This window comes from Cariama cristata, unplaced genomic scaffold (genome assembly GCF_000690535.1).
Source record: "Cariama cristata isolate BGI_N322 unplaced genomic scaffold, ASM69053v1 scaffold40399, whole genome shotgun sequence".
Lineage (NCBI taxonomy): Eukaryota > Metazoa > Chordata > Aves > Cariamiformes > Cariamidae > Cariama > Cariama cristata.
The window spans coordinates 2,700-27,555 of NW_009637036.1; the positions used below are offsets into that span (position 1 = coordinate 2,700).

General features: G+C 38.9%; 1 protein-coding gene across 1 annotated transcript; it reads right to left on the bottom strand.

The window, feature by feature from the left end:
* Window positions 1-14,736: 14,736 nt before the first annotated feature.
* Window positions 14,737-23,047, bottom strand: LOC104157144 (nck-associated protein 5-like). The gene is made up of 5 exons (XM_009708137.1): window positions 22,747-23,047; window positions 20,461-20,597; window positions 18,285-18,414; window positions 15,387-15,574; window positions 14,737-14,805 (listed from the first exon to the last, which is right to left on the bottom strand). Exons 1-5 carry the CDS (start codon window positions 23,045-23,047, stop codon window positions 14,737-14,739), a joined length of 825 nt encoding a protein of 274 aa, XP_009706439.1.
* Window positions 23,048-24,856: the final 1,809 nt, after the last annotated feature.

Genomic DNA, 24,856 nt, shown 5'->3' on the forward strand with positions numbered 1-24,856 from the left:
GGAGCTGCAGGTCTCTGCCTGCGTGGCTTCCCCACTCAAGGTGCTGAAGAGGAAAGGAATGTTAGCCATCTTCTCGCGCACGTGGCCCCAGGAATGTGCCTAGTGTGGTGTGCTGCTGGCTCAGAAAACCATGCTGTGACCCAAGCCTGTGTTTATTCTCACAGAACAGAAGGCATTACAGCTGCACCCTGGGCACCTCCCGCTAAAAGCTGGACAAGAACCACAGAAACATCTCCTGAACAAAGGAATAAACAGAGACAACAAAGGAGCAAAGACCATGGCACATGGTAGGACGTGGCATAATCCATGAGGACAGCAAGAACTACTTCCCCACCATTTATACAAGGAAGGGTGAAGGATTGTGGATGGTGGAACTGGGAAGCATGGTGATATGAAGTGAGGCAAGTAAGGCACCTCAGAGACCAGCCGAGCAGAGTTCTTGTGTCTGCTTGCACAGCCTCCTTTCAATGTTACCCATCAGTTACGTTACAAAGATTTTCTGTTTCGCCTTTGACGTATTACTCCACTGCTGTGATTCCTGTGTTGTCTGTATCCCATAGACATGCTCCTGGCATCAAAAAAGCACCGGAGCGAGGTCTCATGTCCTCATTGTTTCCTTCCCTCATCTCACCTCCACAATTGCTGCAGTCTTCTTTGACCATTACCACCGCTGGGGCCAGCCATTCACACTCTTACAATACTGCTTTGTATATACAAAATACATAAGCCATCCTGCCTGCATCCATCAGAAACAAGACTTGTGTAATGGTAACAATTGTGATTCCTCGCCCAGCCCTCTCACTTGTGTCATGAGATACCAGGGTCAAGGAACAGGCCTTCTCATTTGATTTATGGATTATGGAGTACCTGGTGTATGTTCAAATACTGCAGTATGCCTCGTACCTGAGAGAATCCATGTCCTTTGGGGTGTCCGCCATGGTTACCAAGAGAAAGCACTATGCCTATGCTCGCGGTGACAACACCAAGAACAGAAACAGACTAAGATTAGATTTAATAATTTAGCCCGTGGACTAAAATATATCTTGATGGAAAAAATATAGATTGCAACTAATCTCAAGTTTACCAGACAACTCAAGGATACAGTCCTGGGCTGTAAGTCAGTAACCATGTGGATTAATTCAAAAGGAAATGAGAAAGACAGGGCTACACGCAGGGAATAGGCAATTCATATCATAAATGCAGATTGTAGATGATATTCCTTTGCCCAGCTCTAAAGGATGATCAAAAAAACCCACTGTGAATTGAGCAGAGTAATGCTGGGCACCAAGATGACCACTGCTGGAGATGCAGATGGAAGTTCCTACAGCCAGGAGATTTATGAAGTGTTCAACTTGCCTCCTCATAAAATTAAAGCAGTGATATACATTTTGATTAATATACGTATCATTTGGCTGTGATCCGAGGGGAACTGTAGTTAATTTATGGGTTTCGATTTGTTTGCTTCATCTTTTAGACACAAGTACATCTGTATCTGGTCATGAGAAAGTCTATTCTACTTTGTGGTTCAGCCAGGCATACAAAATGTCTCTCACTTGGATCTGGTAAGAGGCATTAGCGGTTGCAAACTCTCTGTGAGGGGCACAGCCTCGAAACAGAAAGGAGTCAAGGACAAGTGTGCTGGACAGACCTTTGCCTTTCCACCTTTGCCTTCCCTAGATACCAGCAAGGTTCAGGTTAAGCAGCTAACAGGATCTAAAAGGTTGGTAAACCTTTGTGTCGAGTCCACCTGGGCTATAAAAGTCTCCTCTTAGAATGTGAGGTGTTATTTTGACAAGGCTTTGGAGGCTTTTTCAAAGAAAGGATGCATAGTGAAAATATATATTGGGAACTGCAGTTTTGGGGGTCTGACCCCCCCTGTCTGGCTGTGAGAAAACCTTTGTGTGGACTGATCAAAGAAGAAATTCGCTCTGAGGAACCATGACAGGCTCCTGTTCCCACAGTGGGCTTCTTGCAGTGACAGAATAATGTAGTATTTTTTGTATTGATTTTGCTACAATTTGTGTATAAAGAAATGTGTACATGAAGTGATAGACAGCCACATGAATAGATTTGTTGGACAAATTCTTTAGAAGATTTATTGACCTTAGCAATACAGAAGTGTACTGCAGTATTGACACTGCAAACTGTTGTGAGATACTGGTGATATAGATCATGTTCCTGTGCCTAAAATACAGATTATAATATTGTTAATATAATAGGCCACTAGGAGGACTAAAATACAACTGGAATTCATGCAGACACACTGTAGAGCTAATACGCACTCATTTTTTGAATGACCAAAGATGATACAAACAGGAAATTTAGATAAAAATACAGAATAAAGCAGTTCCCAGGCCCTACTAGCAAATTAATAATTTGAAAAATGTTGCTGAAAATGAACAGGCATTTGATATTTATTGGAACAAAAAAAAGTCTTTGAAGTGTTGATTTCTTCGCTATTTTAGATTATTCTGGATTCCAGTACTTCTAAGAATGAAATAAAAATTTTCTCCGTGCACAGACATTGTTAGGAGCCCTGTATGGACAGCAGGACTGCTGAAGGCGGTATAGTTCTGCTCATGCAAAACTCTTTGCAGGATCTGGGCGTGAATTTGCTTCTGACATTCTGAAAATTCCTCAGCAGAGGGGCGATGTGTTTGTGGTTAGCCCTTGTAATGCAAGATTCCATCTTGAGTAAGAACGCTTGATGAGAATATTAAGTGATAATGATTATTTGCTTAGCGCTGCTATGTGGCCTTCAAAGCCCTCAAAGCAGCCTGCTAACAGTACTGGATTAAATTCCAAATGCAGATGGAAGGCATTATTTATAGTCTTTATTTAAAAATGGGGAATTTAATAGCAAGAGAGGTTTAGCAATTTGGACAGTCATCCATAACATCACCCTGATCTCCACAGTCCTGCACTCTTAACTGCTAAGCTTTTTGTCACAATTTGAATATTTATTTCTTTCTTTGCAGGCAAAAAATTCTCTATGGAAGGACAGAGGCCTGTATTATTCTCACTAGAGAGCATCCGAAATGCTCTACAACATACAGGACCTGGCATTTTATCCAGTGTATGTGGTAGTTAATCAAATGTTTTGCACTGACTTCACTAGACTTTGGATCAGACTCTTGATGCATTAGAGAGATAAATTATTTAACTTACTGAGTTCCCCTAGAAACAAAATATTGAGCTGCAAACAAAGCTAACAAACACCAAATGGGATACCATCTGCTGCAATGAGCAGAACATGACCAGTTTCCCCCATGCTTGAGATTCTTCCAAAATACAATCTGAAATAGGTTTGTTGAACTCCCAACTGTCTCACAAAATTGGCTTAGCACAGGTTAGCAAACGCTAATGCCACCAGCAAGAGCAAGCCAGACTCTGATATATCAATTGGAGTTGTCTATGATTTTATTTCTATTGGACTGCCCTGCATAAAAACTCAGGGGTTTTCTGCTGTCCCGAGCCTATGGAGATGTTTCTGGTCATGCCCTGTGTACTAGGGCCTATGGACACTGAGTAGTTTCTGCCCCTGAGTAAATATGAATGGTAATTATCCATATAATGATGCATCCATAAATCTGGATTCTTCATTCCTTCGACATCCAGACTCTATGCCTTACAACATTCTGGAGGTACAGAGTATGGAGGCAAAAGAAGCTTTATCTCCCACAGAAACAGCAGGAGACATCTGAAATCCCAAGTCCAGAGTATTCCCTACTTGGTATCAAAGTTTTTGGCTGTGGTGGAGAACGTGTGGGTTCCCAAACACTTTCACAGGGACAGAAGGACACTGCTGAGCTAACATGATGCATTCATAAATCTGGATTCTTCATTCCTTTGACATCCAGACTCTATGCCTTACAAAATTCTGGAGGAACAGAGTATGGAGGCAAAACAAGCTTTGTCTCCCGCAGGAACAGCAGGAGACATCTGAAATCCCAAGTACAGAGTATTCCCTACTTGGTATCGAAGTTTTTGGGCTGTGGTGGAGAACGTGTGGGTTCCCAAACACTTTCACAGGGACAGAAGGACACTGCTGAGCTAACTGCAGTGCGTGTGACACTAGTGGGTGCCATCAACATTAGCCCCCTTTCCACTTACAAAATATACTAATTGAGAAACCAAGTAGTTTTTATCTAATGTGAGGAAAAAGCCCAAGAGTATTTGCCTTCTAGAACAAGACAGGAAGATAAATGTCTTCATACCTAAATTTCCTACATAGCCAGACACTTCCATCTTCTGGTATCACCACTACAAGTGATGAAACTACCGCTAGCAAACAGAACCTCCAAAGACTAATCGGTCTTTAGCTGTTAACCAGAAAGGCTACATCTCTCCACATGATGCTACTCTTTTAGATGGTGACTGCTGTTCTTTGGCTTGCTCTGCTGCCTCTGTTTTTGTCACTGGGCTACTAATGATGTCATAATACAGATTCCATGCTTTTACAATGGATTTTATTTATAGAAATATAGTAGTATAAATAGTGAACTCTCTGGTACCCTGGCTTGTTATAGCGGTTCTTAGAAACATGAAAGGAAAGGATGATGTTCCAATAATAGTAACAATAAAAACATTCTGTAAAATGATACAGATGAAAGTTTTAGCATTTTCCAGTTGCCTATACACTAATGTTATGGAAAATGCAATAAAGAAATGGGTTTAAAAATATGAAGATTTTCATTATGATATGATCTGTAACATTGTAGGACCGGATTAAAAAAATACACAGTATTTGGCCTTCCTTTTAACTCAGGCGAAAGCATCTGCTCATGTTCCATGACATTGCCCACAGAACCAATGTACAGAAGTAGGATGCTACAGATCAAAATTCTGCCGGATAGAGGGCCAATATCTAAACCAATTTTCGAGCACCTATATAAACACCATGATTTTCACAGGATCCAGATACATGAATCTGTCAGAGACATCAGCAAAAGCTGCAGATTTCTAGCACCTTTGAAAACTGGGCAGCTGAAGTGTCTAAATACGAATTTAGGCACAGGCACTAGGAAACGAAGCTTGAAAAAACTGGCCTATGTTTTTACTGATTAGGGGCCACAAACAAGACTCTCCCATAGGCTATGCAGGGCAAAATAATTCTTGCAACAGTGATCTGGAAGTGTGTGCTGGCTGCTTAGCTACTTCTGTTCTTTGGTTTCAGGCATTTTCTGAAAAGCTCTTACATTTCCAATTTGCTTTGCATCTTGGTACATGTGTTACCAACAAGTTTCCCAGACTGGTAATTTTTCTGCGGGTACAGTGTCTTGGTGAAGGTTAGACACTCCTGTTATAAGAAATATCATAGACTATTACTGCATGATTAACATTTTAATTTTATAATGCTCGGCAATATAATATATTAATATTTAATTTCTTCATTCCCACCCATTTCTGCTTTCCTCTTTATCCACCCAAATCCATTTGAGGTCTTGTTTTACAGTATGCTTTACAGAGCATTCAATAACCCATAGGATATGTGCATTGTAATAGGATGTCAGAAAAATCACTTTTAAATGTTTGACTGGCAATTATTCAGATAATTCTTCAAATGATCCTTCAAATAATCACTTGGGGTTTTATTTGCTGAAAATAACACTAGTTAAAGGAAGTTCTTAAGGCTACAGCTTTTATAGTATGTAAAAGTTTTAGTGACCTTTATTAATGATCAGGCAAAGAATGGAGTAGTCCAGAGAAGGTGGCACTAATGGGAGCGGAGCTATCAGGATGTGTCTCAGTCGTTGATGGATTGATGGGCAGTTCAGGCTGGGAGGACTCTGACATGTGCTATGAAAACTTGTATCACTCTTCTTGGTCTTTGTGAAAGTTAATTAGCCATTTAAATTATTTAGCTATATCTTACAAACTTCCCAAACTTCCGTGTGTCACTTATTGCTAATAAGTCTCCTAAATTCCATGTTTGTTTCTCCTACCAAATACAAATATTACTTTTCATTAAAATAATATGGATGCTACACAAGGCCTGGAATTCATGTACCGGGGCCTAAAAATACAGTAAGAAACAAAATATTTTGCTATGGGACTTGCTATAGAGTCAGTTTGCAAAAAATATTTAACCAATATTTTTCTTAAGGATTTAGACTATCTGTGTGTCATATTGCACAAAATCTAGTATAACTTCTCATTTAAATAAAAGGTGAATCACTTTTGGGAGATGAGAACAGCTTCTGGAACAAACTATAAACACCTGCAAATTATTTCAATATGATTTTTGCTGGTATTAGACATAAAATTTCCCTTCTTTTCAAAGATTATGTTGATTAGGATATTATTGTTTGTGTACATATGAAAAGAAAAAGCATCCTCTTAAAAAAGAGAAAGTTTGCTAACATATTTTAGCTATACTGCCACAGTTCCTGCTACCATCAGCTGTGTAACTTACTACTCAGAATGGAATTCTCATCCTAAAAGATCAGTCATCTCCTACCCTTCCCTGCATGACGTTTGAGTGCTTTATGCAAAACGTATCACTGTTATAGATGAGGAAGGCAAGTTTCAGCTAGAAAAACAATTCACAAAAATATTACAGCATTATTCATCTCATTTAACTCTGCTAATCAGATGCTCCTCTTGCAGTCAAAATATTTTCCAGCTTCAGAAAACAAACAGCTCACTGAATACCTCTCTGCCCTACTGCTCTTATCTTGATTGAGTCAATCCAATGTTTATTGTATCCAATTTATTTTTTAGCTTTTTCTTTTATTACTAATATAATTTCTACCATTACAACAATTACACGACCTCACAAGCTTACTAATATTTATCATTTGTTGCCGTTAATGTGCCCTGAATTCCATTTTGGCCTACAGTATTATTGTAATATTCCAATTCAACACAGAGAGACATGAAACCTAAAGCTTTATTTCCAAAGATGGAGGACTGAAGAGTGTCTGGTTACAAATGGCAGAAACATGAGTGCACTTTGGGCCATGCTGCAAATCACAGCAGCTCCATCTGTCAAACCTTTGAAAAACAGCTCAGAACATTTTCCACTCAGAGAAAACACTAGCAAATTGTGTTTTATTCAACATGTACTTTTGGTTCTTACTAGACTAAAGGATCTACCTACTTACACCTAAGAGTCACAGTGTCTATTAAATCCTTACGTAATCCTCAATTATATAGGCAAACAGACATTACAGTGCTCAGGGTGTATCTGCACGGCACAGTGCAGCGCGATGCGAAGATACCGGTGAGCGAGCTGAGTGGGCTGGGACCAAATGCGGTGGGGTCTTATCAACCCTCTGCTTATTTCAGCTACTCAGCCCTGCTGAGAAAGGCCTGCAGTAACCAGGCCATAAGGAGCTGCGCTAACACTGTGCCCACGCAGGCTCACTGTAAATTAGCTCTGTACAGCTCTGCGTTGCTCTGGGCATTTGTACACGAGCAGTTTTGGACCGTTCCTCCAGGGACTCCAGCAAATGAGCTGCAGGACTTTTTGTGACTTCTCGGCCACTGTGTAATGTGGTCATGCAGCTCCTACATGCTGAAAAGACAAGGTTCTCTCTGTAATTTGAAATTACTTGCCGAGATGGTGGGAGATGGGGTTTCTGCTCCAGTGACCAAGTTTTTCTACTCGAAAAGGGCAAAGTTCTTCCCTCCTTACAGTGCCAAAGGAGTTCTATTCAGTGAGCGCAACACTCCAGCTGTGGCCACAGGACAGCTCAGTGTGTTGCCTTAAATCAGACAAGCCCACACATCTGCATCTGGCACTTGACAAACCACAGAGGCACACTTCACTTGGCGCTGAGAGATATCTGGGGACTTAGCACTACATGACACTGTGCCACAGGCACCAGAACTGCACCTACATGCCAGTGATGCTTCAAGTCCTTAACTTTCCTCTCGTAGCTACAGCTTTTCACTTCCTCCACGTCTTCTCTCAGACTGACATCCAAACTATCCTCCTGCTAGCCTTGCACACCATGTGTTTTAAATGCCACACAGCCTGCTGTACTATGCCAAAGACTTTCTGTCCCTCACCAATATCCAAATACTTTTTTAAAACTCTGTGCTAAAAGATATTTGAGTTAAAATGTCGCCACCTACCCGTCCCCATAAATACACTAACCAAACATAAAATAGAGAGAACTTTTACACCAGCTGGAGGGCTAGTCAGAATGGGATTTAGTGGCACAGTACTAAAACTACTGAGTCCATTAGTGCTAGAAGCAGAACTGTATCAGCAGATAACAGCTTCCAGTTTTTTTAGGCTATGCTTTTCCTAAAAATATCCCTTGCATACCATAAAAAAAGTTATTTTCTCCAGCGGACTCTGCTTTCCAAATGTTGTTTTGCCTTGCCAAAGCCTTTTTAAAAACTTTAAAAAGTTATGGAGAATGTTATCATCCTCCTTGCTGAGCTACTCTCCATCGCATGATTTTTTACAAAAACTCTCAGCAGTGTAAGAAGCTTCAGTTGTTTCACCTAGAAGGCACAGGGAGAGAAATGAGTGTCTGTATAACTGCAGCTTTTTATTGTTGCCAAGCTAGTTCCTCAGGCTAACTGTAAGAATGTTCTTCCACACTACACAACATTTCTTTTAAGTGATACATGTCAAGTGAGACTTTGGTCCCAGGAGCCTGCCTAGCAGTCTTCAAATTGCTTGTTTTGCTGTCTCTTCGCTTTGCTTTTTGGAGGCAACTTTGATGGCAAGATACTAGAAACAATAAGACCTGATTAGGAATATAAGGCTTGGTAGCAGAGCATGGAATGTGAACTTGCCCTATGGAGGGGAAAAAAACATGCAGAGACGTGGGATTTGTTGATGTCTGGAGACATCCTAGCCTATTTCTAATTTCACATTTCCCCACATGAGTTGAATCAGACTTGAGGCTAGAAAAAATATTTTTAATTCTATACTACTCCCATGGGTGGTATGGTAAAATCTGTTTTCTTATCAGATCATGCTCCTGTGATTTTTGTCACTTATGTTGTCAAATACTCCTATAAAATTCCCCTGACAACAGATCTTACATCAACTTGGGTAATTACTCAGACAGTCTTTGCTTTGACGGAACAAGTATTGCATCATTCATCTGAGAATCAAAAACCTTTGATTAAATAGAAAGGGAGTCTCGCAGCCCCAAGCCTGTCAGTGGGTAAATTCTATTGAAACAATTTTGACAAATGGAAACGTGTAGCTTAAAGAACCCCATACATACCATGTTTAATGAACGGGGAGGGGGAGGCTGTGGTGCAGAGAGCGGCTATTTCAGCAGTGCAGTCCGTGCCCAGAAAGGCCTCGTGCGAGTGCCCTCCGTGACCTCCCCGTGATGGTGGCTGACAGATGCGACCTTGCCTGGCAGCACCGGCTCTGGAGGCAGAGGTCCAGGGCAGCTCCGAGCAAGCACGCACGAGGCGAGTGAGCGCTGGGGCAGCCTAGCTCCAGCTGGGCCACTGCAGGGCTGCCGTGACGGCACTGCACTCCGACCTGAGCGGGTACACCTGCGTGGCTTTACACTACTGTGAAACTTCTGGCTTGGGTCCTAGCCAATTCGAGTACAGTGCTCAGAACACGCTCCCTTTCTTTGGGTGAGGTAGTTCGCTCTGCTTTCAAACCCGAGGTGCTGAGTCCTCTGGGTATGAGAGGACATATGAGTCTGCTGGGTAGTTCACTGTCCCTTTGTAACACTGCCCTTTATAAAACTGTTGCCGGATCTTCTATATACACCGTGTGCTAACACGATGTGAGTTTTGAAGATCTAATACAAACCCATAAATACAGTAAATGTTATGTTCAGTGTTTGTGACAGGGAGGATGAAAGGATATCTGATCCTGACTGAATTAGAACGTTCTAGGTTGGCATCACCTATGTTTACATTAACAGACCACCTCCCTAAACATATGCAATGGTTTGACATACTAATCCTTTACATGAAAGAGAAGCATTAATCTTAAAACACAAACTACAGATGAATGAGTCTGCAGACTTACTCCCCATCTACAAATTGTACAAAGGCAGTATCTTCATTAACATCTTAGGTTCACCAGGGCTAGGAAAGGAAATATAACTGATTCACTCCTCACCTCATCATCTTCCTCTTTCTTAAGCCTGGCAAGGAAAATAGCAAAGAGGACGGGAGGTTTCTGTGCTTGATACACAGTAAACTGAATTATACAGTCAGTACACAGAAATCCATAATCAACTAATTCCTGGATTCGATCCAGTCCATCTAGATACTTTCTGTTATTGACAAGGGACCCCTTCTATCTTCTATTGCTTTCTAGTATAATAATTTTTAAGATTTGCTTCAAATACTGTATTTGCAGTAACACACATATTGTACAAAAAATGCTAAGACCTAGGTCATAGACAGCATTCACTGTTTTCTTTCTGGTTGTAACGTGAGATAGCTATTGCTGTCCCAAATTTATAGACAGTGAAACTGAGATCCTGAGATCAAGCAACTAGCCAAACCTCACCCACTGCTGCCCCAGCTGCAGGAACTCTTGTTATTATGAAAGTATAAGCAAGGCAATTATATAGTGCTCACCTCAGGGTGCACTGAGATGCAGTTTCACTCCCTAAAATACAAGTGGTAGCTACAATAGCTGCTTTTTACTAGTTCCCCACAGAGAAAAGCTTTGGGCAATGTTCATTTGCTGATTTTGGGTTGAAAGTTTGGTACTCAGTATTAGCTAGCTGCATGGGCTCCCTTTCTCTTGTCAAGGCAAGTAAGCAAGTAGTTCCACAGGTCAATACCTCCTTCCCACTCTTGGGATGCAACTCTTCCCAACTGCTAATTGGACCCAAATCATTATCTTAGGCTTTTTCACATGTGATAAGCAGAATCCCTCCCTAAGCATATCTGATAATGTTAAAAAAACTAGTTCTCTGTGAAAGCAGAGTGCACATGGTCTTGCTGGAACTACTTCAGACATTTACATACAGAGAGTCTCTTCTAAGAGAGGCTCCATTTAAGAGCCGAAGAACTTCTCTCTTTCAGAGAGAATAAGGCACCTTCAGAAAGTGATTCAGAGAACCCAAATCAGGTATATAAACTTTGCTGGCCTGTTCTCCAAGAGCTGCCTAAATAGGTGAACAGTCCAAAGTGCCCAGTGTGCTGCCAATTCAGACCCGCGCTCAAGACTTACTGATCTCTGTAGGAGACGAGACGCAAGTGGAAGCAGCTCATGCCTGCCTTTGTTTTCCCCTTACTCTTTTTAGTGTAGCCTGCAGAGCTGTCTAGGCTGCTTTAACTATTGCAGGAATACTGGGACATCCTCTACAGTATCAGCTTAATGCTCTGGGATCCTTGAGGATGGCAAGTGTGCAATTTCCAAACTTTCTTATTCTTGTTTCTAGTCCTTTTGTGGCTATTCCCCTCTGTTAATACGATGCATTAGAAGGTTTGTGAGCACAATGAGTCAATCATATAGCATTAACTCCCAATCAGCTTACTCAGCTGTAAAAAACCTTGAGTTTATCTGGGAATGCTGCCACGTCAGTCCCATTTGTAAGTGCAGCCAAAACAGCAGCAACTTCTCTAATTTTTCCTTTTCCTGTATTTGCCAGCAAGCTCTAATACCTACTTGAATAGCAAGACACGGTGATTTGAGCATTTGATCTCCTTCATGAATCATCTGTACAACAGATATAAACTCTGCTGTGTTGAATAAGACCGTATCTTCCCATTGTGCATACAACTCTTCCGTTAAATGAGCCCCTTACTTAAATTGCTGATGTAGTTACCATTGTAACTGTGCCAGAATTGTCAGATTTCTCATGTATATCATCACAACTGAGGGAAAACAAGAGGATTTAGAAACTTGTGATGGGTACCAACCCCTTCCATAAAGGATCTTTTCCTTAAAGTGCTCAAGTCATGCCTTGAAATACAAGCAAGCCTTGATGGTGACTCAAATTGAGAAATACACAGGGACAAAAGGCGGCAAGAAGGGCTGTATTACAGAAAAAGGTATGTGATGGTTTGTTAAAGACAGAGAAGAAAATATATTTTTCCTGATGCTTTGGGATCATAAGGATGATTAAGTAATAAAATCTTTGACCAATTCAGTTACTTCAAGGGAACAAAGAAGACAATAAAAAGTCTTGTGTCAGTTCTCGTTTGATCATAAAATAAGTTAATAAACAATGGGCCTGGGTGAGGGAAATTTATCTTGTTTTCTGAATTCTTATAAGAAAAAATAAATCACTGAGCTTTTAAAGTCTAAACAGTAAAGTAATTGAAATGTGAAATAATTTTTTCATTGCAAAAATATGGTAGCAATCTTGACATCAGCAAACTGCTCAAGGCACTACCAGTTACTGCTACGAGGAAGAGGAATAGCTGTTTAATGCAGGCCTCACTGAAGTTTCACTGAATAGGTGTCTCCCATGGACTGACTGCAGTGGACTTTGGCTCAGGTGCTGCGTTATGTTTTATTAAATCAGAGAAGTTACTGTTCAATTAAAATTATTTTATTTGATACATATAAAAATTATTGTTTCTTGTTTTGAAAATCCAACATGAGGAAAATACACCATGGCTGTTACTTAAATGAAAGTTTCATGTCCATGCTTCAGTGCATCTTATTCCTTTCTTTGAAATTGTGATTTGTGTTTCTTGTCCAAAATTCTGCAGTGTACAAAAGGATGACATTATTTCAGAATATGTTTCCCAGGTCAAACTAAATGTAACATGAAATTAGTCTTAGTGCCAAGAGAATTTAACCAGGATGCTGTTTAGGACTTGGCACATAAGAAACTGGAACAATAAATATTTCTCCTTTCAATGTGTAAAAGCCTTTTTTGATTTCTCAAACTGTCCGTTCAGTGTCCCTTTATCATAGTAATTGCCCATTTGTTGTTTCCCTTCTGAAACTCCTTCTGCGCAATACTTTTTTGCTGATAAAACTTGTTGTGTGTATACTTTTGGGGTAACGCTGGTGAAAATGTTCGGTGAGAAGGAGACAATTCAAATGACAGTAAGTCTGGGATAACAGAGCTTCCTGCCAGAATGTCTCATTAGAGCACCCAGTCTGAAGCCACCATCGTACTGGTGCTGTACAGTCCAATTTAATTGGGCTGAGGGACTGATACAGCACACTGCTCTTTTGAGAAGCAGCATAAACTCATTCTGTCCATCATGATACTTGTTTTTTTTTTTAAAGGCTTCACACACACCATTTCGGAATGAAATTCAAAGCACGTAGCATTTCCTTTTTCAAAATACCAAATGTTCTGCATGAAAGCTGCATTCCCCCCCCTCAAAATTTATCTTTTTTTTTTTTTTTTTTTTTTTTTTAGAATTGTTGGCCATAAGTGCCTCAGTTTCTGGTGTCCCCCTTTGTTTGTGGGTAATGTTCCAGATCACACAATCCTAATTTAAACAGACTGTGGATCTTCTTGGGTTAGACAAATTACAGTTCAGAAAAATTTGCCATGCTGGTTCAAACAAGGTGTTCAGGGCAACCTGCTTTTCATAGTTACTACTTCTCATTTGTCATCCTGAAAAGCTTAATATTGATAGGCAAATCTCTAGTGCTTTATTGAGCTTTCACTGTTCACCGAGAGGCAATGTTGTTTTGAGAGCTATTTCAGATCCCCAAGAAGTAATCGCAAAAGCTCCCCAACATAATGCATGAAAAATGCTAGTGCTGAGTTACACCTGTTGCCTTCTAGCTTAATGATGGATTTTTACAAGGATCCTCAGGCTATTTCAGTGAGTTTTGTTTATGTTTTGATGCTGATTGGGTACATTGCAGAGATGTCATATACAAGAAATGCACGAGAAGAGTGAATTAAAAGTAGACGCAACTCTTAGCCACTTTTCTATAGTGGAACCAAATCTAATTGCTCTGTTAATAGCAAAAGACCTTGACCTTCAGAAGGCAGAACTGATCTTTATATATTTGTGTATAAATATACATACATACATAATTCATCTCATCTGCACAATTAAGCTATGAATTTGTAGATGTTCAAGATGAGGAATTAAGTGGATGATCAAATTATTTTCCTTCATCTATCCTTTTTAATAATCTTCTGCTATTTTTTTTTTTTCCTTTTCTTATTCTCAACTATGAAGCCAGATTCTTTAAAATTGTTCTTTCTACTACGACCCAAATATATTCAAATCATATTCCGGGTACTAGTGAATTGGCTGATTGGGAAATGAGGCAGATACATTTCAGGATTTTTCTTTTGAAGTTTGTGAGACAATTTAATATTCAGTTAAGTGGGCTTTCATGCCAGCAGAGTTGGAACAAACAGGGGCATTGCCAGTTTGTTCCACACATTCCTTCTGCACATTTGGCCCGGATTCCTGAAAGCTGTAAAACTCTAACTTTGGTTAATCACCTCTGAAGTTACAATGCACAGTGATTTTCTGAAGCTGAAAAATGGGGTCTGGGAAGAGATAAAAACTCTCTTTCACTTATGAACTACAGCAGTATGCTACAAAACAGCATCTCACTCATTATTTTCTGCTACCACCTTTGTTTATACTGTAACATAACCAAAATGTGCTGAGTGCTACACACAGAAACAAAAGAGCTTGTATTTGAAAAGAAGAAGAGCTGGCGAAGAGACTGAACATGGAGGCAAAATCATCACAGTGGATCATGGCTGGGTGGCTCAATTTTCAAACAACTAGGCTTGTTAGAGCAAAGGGGAGAAAAAGCAAGCAAGAAGCATAAGGATGCGAGGAGAAGGCATGAGAAAACAGGAGGAAAAGAGCAGGTTGAGAACTTCCTTTTCAGGGTTGTTGAGACTGCATGATGTCAGGTTCAACGTTTTTAGAGACAGAAATAGCAAGTGGATTCACCTGAAGTAAGTGGAGAAAACAAATTTATTTCAGTTTAGCATCAAGATCCACCAATCAGACCAGGACTGATCTTCATCAAAATAATGTTTAACCCTCAAATCAGGAGCTCCGGAGGTAACACCAAGAGTTATTCCAAAAGAGACCAGAAGATAGCTGACTTACATAGCATAGTTTCATTTGAATTTTCTGGAATACTACTTCAGATGTTTAAGTCATTTACTACTTGTTGTGCTATACATATTATCTAACTATATGTGAAGGAGCAGCCTTAAAAGATAATTTCTGTGTTTTCTTGCTAGCCTTAAAGTAGCGTTACATTTCAACTCCTCTTTAATGGTAGAGTGCTAGCGCTAGCCTGTCTACTTGTCAATTTTGGAAGTCTAATTCTATGACAGGTGAGCATCAGAATGTAACATTCTGTTCTAAAAATATTTAGAGCTTTACTCTTCTGCAGGTCATGCTGTTTTTTTTCAAGTCTGCCTGGTTTTTGTAATCAATCAACACACTGAGGAATAAACAAGAGGCAAACAAAAACAATCATGAAGAAAATGAGAAGTAATATAAAAATCACAGTAACTCACACTTGGGCACTCCTTGCCCTTGCTGTCTTTACTGGAAGCTCCACTCAGCTGCTCAATTAAACTGTAATGTGTTAGTTGTTCAGGTCCATCCTCTCCAAAATGGCCATAGAGACTGTGTTGGTATAAATCCAAGATTGACATCGGGTTCCCCAGAAATGACTTTCTCTGATTTTGTTTTTCCTGCTCAGCTGTAAGAGACGTTAAAAATAGTATCATTATGGCATATTTAATTGATGAAATGCAGTCTTCATACACTGTAATGTAATTTGACAATTTTTAAATGTATTTCAAATATTTTAACGTATCTGGAGTTCAATGTAATAAAAGCATTAAAATACTAGCTCCTAGTTCTCCAATCAGTGCATATACAGGGGACTGTTCAAACTTAATATTCAAGGTGAAGGAGACGGTAAGAGACACCCAGAATTAATTTCCTTTCTTTTTCTATTTATAGACAAGATAGTTAATTTGGGGGGATTGTTCTACTTACTTATTTGCTGTAAGTTTTCGTTCTTTTCTCTTAATAGCCTTACGTGGCAGTTGTGCTAAGTTCCTTGAGCATGTCTTTCAGTTTGACTATGTTTGATAATTCTTTCCTTTTCATTACATTTTTAGCTAATGAATACAACAGTATAAAAACCACAGTAGTAAGGTAAGAAACAGGTCCTACCCATTTGTTATAGATGCTACTGTAATATAAGAGTATTAGGAATAAAACCTCAGTTTCCAAAGTCCAAGACTGAAAACTCATTCAGAAGATCAAAACAAAACCAAAGAAATTTTCTGCAGCTTCATGAAAATGCACAGGAGACAGAGTCTTACATGTTCATCAGCTTCTTTCCTCACACTTCTCGTGACACAAACTTCAACTCTACCTTACAACCTACAGCATTAGAAGAGCCTCTGCCTCCAGTGCCTTCAACAGAATCGCATCGGCATAAAACCTCCATGAAATTGGAATCAAAACATTTTCATGGTTGAAATGGAAGAACTTGGAATATTTGGCTTATTCCCTGCTATTCTACTGACCTTCTCTGTGACATTGGGCTATGTACTCATCCAAAGCCCACTAAATCAATGAAGGTCTTACCCTTGACTTTCGATAGCCTTTGCATTGGGCACTCAGTCTCTCAGTCTTTCTGTTCCCTGCTCATAAATGGAAAATGAAAATCACTCCAACATTGTAATTGTGCAACCAGTGAAAGTTCATTAATGTTTTGGGGACTCATTTAACAAATATAATTATGTCTCTATATAAAAATATTCTCTATGAATTGGTTTGCTGCAGCCCTTGCCTCAGCCTCATGTGGATGTTTTGAGGTTATATCACTTGTGTGCATAAAGAAGCTAAGATCTTTGAACACAGAATGGAATAAAGTATTGCCATCAATACGATGTGAGAACTGCTTTTATAGAGCACAGAACAGAAATCCTCACCATAAGGAATGACCACAGCAGAAATACTTCTGCAGTAGTGCTTTATAATTTTCTCTTTGCCTCAATCACAATTATGAATTTTAGTTCTGTTACTAGCCCAAAAGTTAGGCGTATACACAAAATTAGTGACTTGCTGTGTAAAATGGTGACTTCAAGTCATGCTTAGATATCATTAAACTTGGAATCTGCTACCATTTAACGCAACTGCTTACACACGATAAAATAATTTTTTTGCAAATTGTGATCAATACAGAAAAAAATGGTTATCTACCTCTTTAACAAAACACATCTTTCTTGTATTAGAACATTATTTGTAAAAAGCAGAATCTGTAAAAAGAAGTGTTTATGGGCTGAGTTAAATGACTTGCAACATTTCATACAGATTAAAAATTCAAAGTTGCAGGAGTAATGTAAATAAACGGTCCTAGCTTCCTACTCTGCTCTCTCTGCGGTGGAATCACAAAAAATGGATTAGCTTTGAAAATGCCAAGTGTTTAAGTCCAACTCCCAGCAGACACTGAAGAGCACAGTCTGTCTGTCGACAGTATCTAGCCGTCCACGGCATTTTTAATGCATTCATCACTGCGGTATCTACTGTAGGTGCTAATCTCTGCTAGGTCAAGCTCACTGCTGTGCAGGGGGTCAGCACAAATCCTATGAATCACTGAAGTACTGCTTAAGGTCTCAGGGCTTCAGTGGTGCTGAGACCTTGCACTGGCCTTTGCACTTGCCAAAATTTAATTCCTGCAGGGAAGCCATCGGCTGCGTAGGCAAAGATATGATCCAGACTCTCTCCTTCCCCTCCCAGCGGGCACGCATCTGCACTGAAAGGTGGCTCACAGCACAACAAGTTGGTGGTCAAGACAAGACAGCAATTTCTTGGGTTATTAAACACACAGAAAACTACTATCTCAAGAACTTCACTTAATGTCCTTTTATCTACTGGAATTCAGTAAATTCCAAATTGCCATCAATTCCTGCAAAAAGGTTTGATACTTGAAAATGGCAATATATACATGGAGGACAATGACAGAAACTTCACTATGGCACCATAACCAACATCACTCTGATACAGAGGTTGAAAAACTATGCCCTTGATCGTTGCGTTATTTTAACTGGCTAGTATAATTAAAAAGAAAAAAAGGGAAGCTATCTTTACAGTCACCTTTTAAGTTTTGTAATAATGTAACAGAAGACTTTTTACTTACGCTGCAGGGATTTATGCACAAAAACCTACAAGTGAAGCCCCTGCTAGCCAAAACTGCGGAAAAGAGGAAAAAAAAAGATGCACACACAGAATAAAAGCACAAAGTAATAAAAAGCTAATGGAAAATTAGACTGAAGTAAGATCTGGGGTTAGAAAGTGAAAACTAGACAGAAAGTTCAATGAAGGACACTACCTGCTGCTGAGTCAGAGTGGAGATGAGTGATAGACATTTTTATGTACAAATTTTCAATTACCTTGTTTGTTGTTCTTTGTTAACTCCACAAAAGTCTCCTCTGCAGTTCTAAAATAATTTGTTTCATACTCTGGCTCTGGCTCAGTGTCACTGCTGCTCGCCGAGTAAGTACACACTCTCAGAGATCTGTCCTGTACAAATAAGGGTATTGCAATCATTCAGATGATGCATATATATCAAAATAATGCCAAAGATGGTATTAGGACTGAAACATTTTATATTCATCATGCAGTATAAATGGATAGTTCAACTGGAAAAAAGTCTGTGTTATCAGTTTAACTAACCACTTCCCCTTCAGCTAAGTAATCATCAGTCTTGTCGTGGTAAATCCCCTGAGTTAGTCTGGCAGAAACAGTCTAGATTTTACCATTTTACCATTTTTTTCACTGTAACATTGTTTTCAAATCTATCAACATTTTCAGATAATTTCATCCACTAAGTTCAATTAAAAACTTCTCAGGTATGTTTAATACAGTGTATTTGTAACAGGCAAAATTACCACACAACAAATGATTTGCTGCAAGCAATTCTAGAGACAATTAGGATGGCCAGTAGACAATATTCACACTTTCTATACCAGTAAATCCTAAATTCTTCCTAAATTCATGTCCCTTGTCCTGGGATTTACATTACAGTACTGGAGACCTCTTAATTCCCAGCTGATTGCTATCCCATTTCTGTTCAGGATGCAACACTAAGGATTTTCTTCTGGGAGTAAAGATGAATGCTGACAGCTCTGGACAGCTTCTAATCATGGAAGGCCTGAAGGCTTAAACCTTTCAGGAACAGCAGCTCAGTACAATAAAACCCACAAAATCGCTGCAGGTAAGCTAAGCCCGATACTGCTCAGTTACTGGCATCTATAGGTACAAATACCACCTACTATCCTAACCCCAGTTGCCTATCAGTGGCTCAAAAAAGTTTTTAATTCTGTTTTTCAAAGAGTGATATTAATTTCCCATCTTCCCATCCATGCTGCAGTTTTTAACTGACGCAGAAGGATGTCTATTTGATAGGAAGCACATACTTGTGGAGAGGGGACCAGACCTGAAGATACCTGCATGTAGCCAGGTATGCCCAACATTACCTGTGAAATTAGGAGACTGCAAGTCAGCTGTAGCCCGGAAGCCATTTAGACACATTCACATGCCAGCTACACCCACACCGACCCTCTGACTCTTCGGCAGACTAAAGAGCAGTAGCGATGTATCGTGTTAAGATGGTTTTGGGACACGTTAAGATGGTTTTGGTGGTCAGTCACGACTGGCCCAGGCTGAAGACCACGCTGATGTGGTTGTAACTTGGAAGTCAACACTATTGCATTACAGATGATTCACTACCGCAAGACAAGTAATTTTATCTCTCTGTTTCTGTTCTAAATATCCAGAGCATGGGCCATATAAAAATGCGAGATACCCTAGTTGGTAAATACATGGAGAAAGGAGATACGCAAAAAAGCTACGCAACAAAATGGTTTTAGCCTCTTGTAATGTAAGGCCTATTAGCTAGCAGTCTGACAGTTTCCTTGCTTAATGCCCACTTTCTTGATAAAGTTTCTTCTCTTTGCTAACCTGCTGACCCTGTACTTCTCACGGGGCTTGACAGCCTGGCAATATGAATAACTTGACAGCCATGAACAGTAGCTTTTACACAGGTATATGAATTCGCCTGTTTGTTCTTCCTACAGTTTTCATGAAAAGATTGAAGGAGAGACAGATCATTGCAGGGATTAAACAAAACCACACAGAAACATGTAAGAAGAGTATTTTCCCGTTCACAATACTTTCATAGCACATCTGCTCAAACGCTCATACTACGCAGCCATACAGACAAGGAAATCTAGGCCTGGGGAAAAAAAGAGATCCGGAGCTCACAGAAAGCAAACGAACAAGTTTCTTGAAGAGAAAAACAGGGTAAAAGGCCTCTATTTCCTTGTCTATAAAATGCCTGTGAGGATTTTAATTAAAACATGTTTGTAAACCATGAGGACAAAGTCCCTTTGGGTGCTGTATTATTATTACTAATAAATAATGAGATTGCAAATGAAGGGCAAGAAAGTAAATGTAGCTGTTTGATTGCTAGTTACTCTTCCCACTATACTAAAAATATTCACCATTTCTGATTATTTACACCATATTACATATCTCATTTAATATATGACACTTCTTAACTTATACCTTTGTTTTAGTAGTTTTCTTGGTGGTCCACTCTGGAAGAACTTTTCTATTTTCCACAGTTTCTTCAGTATGCTGTAATGAGGCAGAGGTCACAGAACTTGGTTCTTGTTCACTTTGCTTTGCAAGGTTAATTATTCCTGAATTAAGAGAGACATTATTTAAATTGTAGGTCTCATCAGCATCTTCATGACAGTTTTTCAATTATAATTCAGTAAAAACTGGGGGCAAGTCATGATACTGTCATTATGTCAGATAATATCTTACTACTCAAAGGAACAACTTACTAACTTACTGGAATAATTCTAACAGCTACAGTAGCAGAATTTGATCCAAAGCTTTTTCCAGTTAAGAAAAGAAGAGGAAGACAATAATTTAAATCCTTCTATTATTTAAAAAATATATACTCTTTCAAGTAAGAAACAACATTCAATAACTACTTCTGGGCATCGTAGGATCTGCTTTGCTATTTTCTCTCTCTCTCTCAGAGAGAGAACAGTCTGTTAACATAAATATAATTAGAAGTACCTTTCTAGCAGAAAGTTAGCCTTTTTATTTGCTATATTTGCACTGTGTATAATCGGAACATCAAAGAAGATATATGGTGCATATGAAATAAAGTGGTAATTGTAATTTGGATGAGATAGTGAGGAAGAGAAGAATCAAATGAAAATACTCCAGTAAACAATGAGTTGACCCCACCATCTGATGAATACTACTTTTTTTAAACATCTCTTCATGACAATTTAATTAAGATACAAACCTTACCAGGTTGGTGCAGTGAATATTAGCATTAAGATCAGAACAATCTTACTGCTACTGACTTCTTATGAAGCAATTCAATGCTTGCAGTTTCTGTTCAATTTGTTATAATGACAGTGTTTAATCATGGACTCTACTCTGTAGCACACTGCTGGATTGAGGTCACACATGTGGCTATTCAAGCATGTAGCATATAATCTATAACTACGATTTATCTTCTGAATCCTTCTTAGCTCTACCATTAATTAACAGTACATTTATTTAAAAAATACTAAGTATTAAAATATCTTTTATTTAGCTTTGATTTGAAACAAGTAGGGGAGTCTGCAATGAAGCATACAATGTGTGTTTGCAGTCTATTATACCATTACAATACTGCACTGGGAATATTGTTAAATCAACTAAGTTCTAAGATGTTTAATTAGAAATCTTCTGTTACACATCTTGTGAACATATAAAAGAGGCTTCTTTCCTCCTAGGCTCAATATACATCAGCTCATTAGCAGAACACATATTTGATGGCCTTAAACTAAGCTTGAAGTTGGTATTTAACCTTACATGTTAATTACATGGAATCTTTCTTACAGATACAGTGATACAGATTTATGCAAGTTAAACACTCACAACTTTTATAGCAGCAATAAATAATTATGCTGACAAAGTGCTAACAACCATAACCCCAGTAAATACATGACATTGCATTTGGTCAAGATAAAACAATACTTTTCTCCATTAAAACAATTATTTTACTGGGTTTTGTACCATATCTATTATGCTAACTATGAAAAATTCCCTGTTATAACTCAAAAACCTTCAAAAATATTTATAAATGGTCAACGTGCATTTATAAAAAATTGCACAGAGTTCAATGGAACTATTTACTAATATAAAGTTTTTTGTTGGTGCTTTGCTGGATTGCTAGTCCTTTTCTTCCTTTGTTAACTTTTGTTTTACAGTTTAAACACACACGTAGCTGATAAGTGAAAGTAAGGTATTTTATGTTCATATATAGAAATGTATTTGTATAATGTAGTAAAGTAGTAAGAGTCTTGTTTGAAGTCAATGCCATATATTCATTGGGGCAGAATTTATGCATTGAGGCCAAGTAAGTCTCTAGTCCAAATCTGGTTTCAAAAGCAAGTCTTTATGAATGTATCTTTCCTATGTCACAACATGGTTATGCTTTGTACTTTGCCACAAAGTCTGATCCTTAATATCGTTGAACATCTGCATTCTTATTCAAGTCAAATTCCAAGGCTGGCACATGTTTTTTCTTCAAGTACTGTTTCTTGAGGAAAGGATTTAAGTACTTAACACATTTTTCTTCCTCAGATAAGCATTATGTGTAACAAAATTTCCACACAGCTCAGGTCACAAACTTGTTAACCTTATGCATTCACAAAAAGAATATCTTCTGCTATGCATTTAACATTTCTGTTATCAACTGTCATTATTATAGGACTTCTGCTAATCAAAACAGACGTCAGGGCAGAAATAATGTGATTTTCAGTGTAATTGACATTTTACCTGAGGAAGCTGGTTTTGGAAGGCGACTTTGAAAAGGTCGTATACCTTTGGCAGTCATGGCCGGATCAGATGTTGAGTGACTAATTATGTTTTCCACAGACTCCTGGCTCTTAGCTATTGAAGGCACTTCTCGCTCAAGAGTTTTGGCTTTTACTGAAGGAGTTGAAAGAAGAACTTGCTCAGATGGTGCAAGGACTTCTGTTTCCGAGGTTGATTCCTGCTTAGAAATGTGTCGCCCTGTAGATCGGTTCCCTGAGTCAGGGAGCGGAAAGGTTCCAATCCCGCTGTCCAGCGTCCTCATCTGGCAGCAAGACTCTAAGATACAGGAAAATTATGTGACGGGGTGGAGCTAAAGGTGTCACTGGTATTCAAAGACAATGAAAAGGTCTAAGGGAAGAAAGGGCATCTTCAAGGGAAGGTTTCAAGGAAATAAAAACATTTTGCATTTACCTGTCATTTGTATGCTTTTGACACAATACATCTATCTAACTGAATACAATGAAATACCATTTTGAGGTGCAATTGAGCTAACAGATGCCAAAACATTAAAATCGGCCTGCTTCAAAGTTATGGTGTGATAATGAATAAGAAGGGCATGTCCTAGAAAGTGATTACAGCTGAAATTTTAAAATTATTTAGTTTGAAAGCCCACAGAAAGTCTAGAGAGTACCAACGTGAGGGATTGAGTAGCGTAATGTATTTCTTCCTACATAAACCCACACTCCACAAAAGCTTGGCCTCTCCATACCTCTGCTATCTTAATTCTTTTACAAGAAGGTGTTAATCAAAATGTATCATTTATTCTAACACAAAATTAAAATCTACAGAATTTCCCAGAGATACCCGTCTCTCAGAGCATCCTGAAAAACTTGGGTAGCAACAGCCATGCTTTTGTTTACCGTGTTACGCTCTGGTTCCATACATCTCATTTTGGGTAAGTGTACACTTTCCAACACAATGCTAGACAGGGATACCTGAAGTACCTACTTGGAAGCAGTATGGTCACACATAGCCCTCCGGCTTATTCATCCTATTGGAAAGGTGCTCTTCTAACCATGGAACTCGGAAAGATGCAAGTGTAGATATGTGCACGTTGCTATTCTAGCAACTATGGTGTAACAGCACCACCCTGCCCTGTCATTTCCTATCAATTTCCAGAGACTTGCTTTTGTTTGTATAATGAGCAAACAATATTGAAGGGACTATGATGGCAAGGTCCTTCTGAGAGGTATAAACATCAATGAGGGAACTTCGGCACTAATGGTTGGAAAATGAGCATAATTTAGGTTAAACGTCTGGAAACATCCCTTGACAGTGAGATTTTCAGTCTGTGGCAGACACTCCCAAAGGAAGTAGAGGAATTTCCTTTGCCTTGAACAATTTAAGGCTACACTGGATAAAAGATACACTGCAGTGAACAACTGTACTCTAGCAGGAGATGCCGAATATGACCCAATATATCTTTTCCATCTCTATTTTCTGTGTTCCTGAGTATTGATTTTTTTTTATGATATGCCCATTTGTTATTTAAGTCTCTTGTAGTTAGCAGTCCTCTGTCAAGTAATTTTCATGATTTTTTGCTCTGCAGTGTTTCTAATACTCCCAGAAATTCAGAAATATTTCTCCTCTGTGGGCTTTGCCTATTTGTTTTTGAAATAAGAACATTAACATGGTAATTTTCTGTTAATATCTTAATCTCAATGGGCTTTATTTGATAGCAAGTAAGAAAATACTTACAGATAAATTAAATGCCTATTTATGTTCCCTGGTTCTTGTCAAAAGAGAAACAGTCTATATTTACATGGTCCTCATTACCTTATCCTTGTCACTCAGGATCAAAGAAAGATTGAAAGTCATACTGAGCACATTAACCTTACAGGGCCTAGCTGAGCTGCAACAGCAAAACAACTATGCGCTATCTTTTAAAAGGGCAACAGTTGACTCTGATTTCTCCCACATAATTACTGCATCCCAATTAATTCTTTCCATAGGTAAAAGGAGATAAGGTGTGGAAGCCACAGCTACCTGGCAACTACGTTTTCCATCACATTTTTGAGCTAATATGCCAATAATGATTTTAGAAGTTGCTGAAAGTTATCCAGGAAATGTG

Excerpts from the sequence above, each read along its gene's own strand:
- LOC104157144 (XM_009708137.1), bottom strand. The coding sequence starts at position 23,047 with ATGAGGACGCTGGACAGCGGGATTGGAACCTTTCCGCTCCCTGACTCA. Across the intron at positions 15,575-18,284 it reads AACAAAGAACAACAAACAAG|CTGAGCAGGAAAAACAAAAT; the intron begins GTAATTGAAAAT and ends CGTCTCTTACAG. Across the intron at positions 14,806-15,386 it reads AGGGCAAGGAGTGCCCAAGT|GTGAATCCACTTGCTATTTC; the intron begins GTGAGTTACTGT and ends CACTTACTTCAG.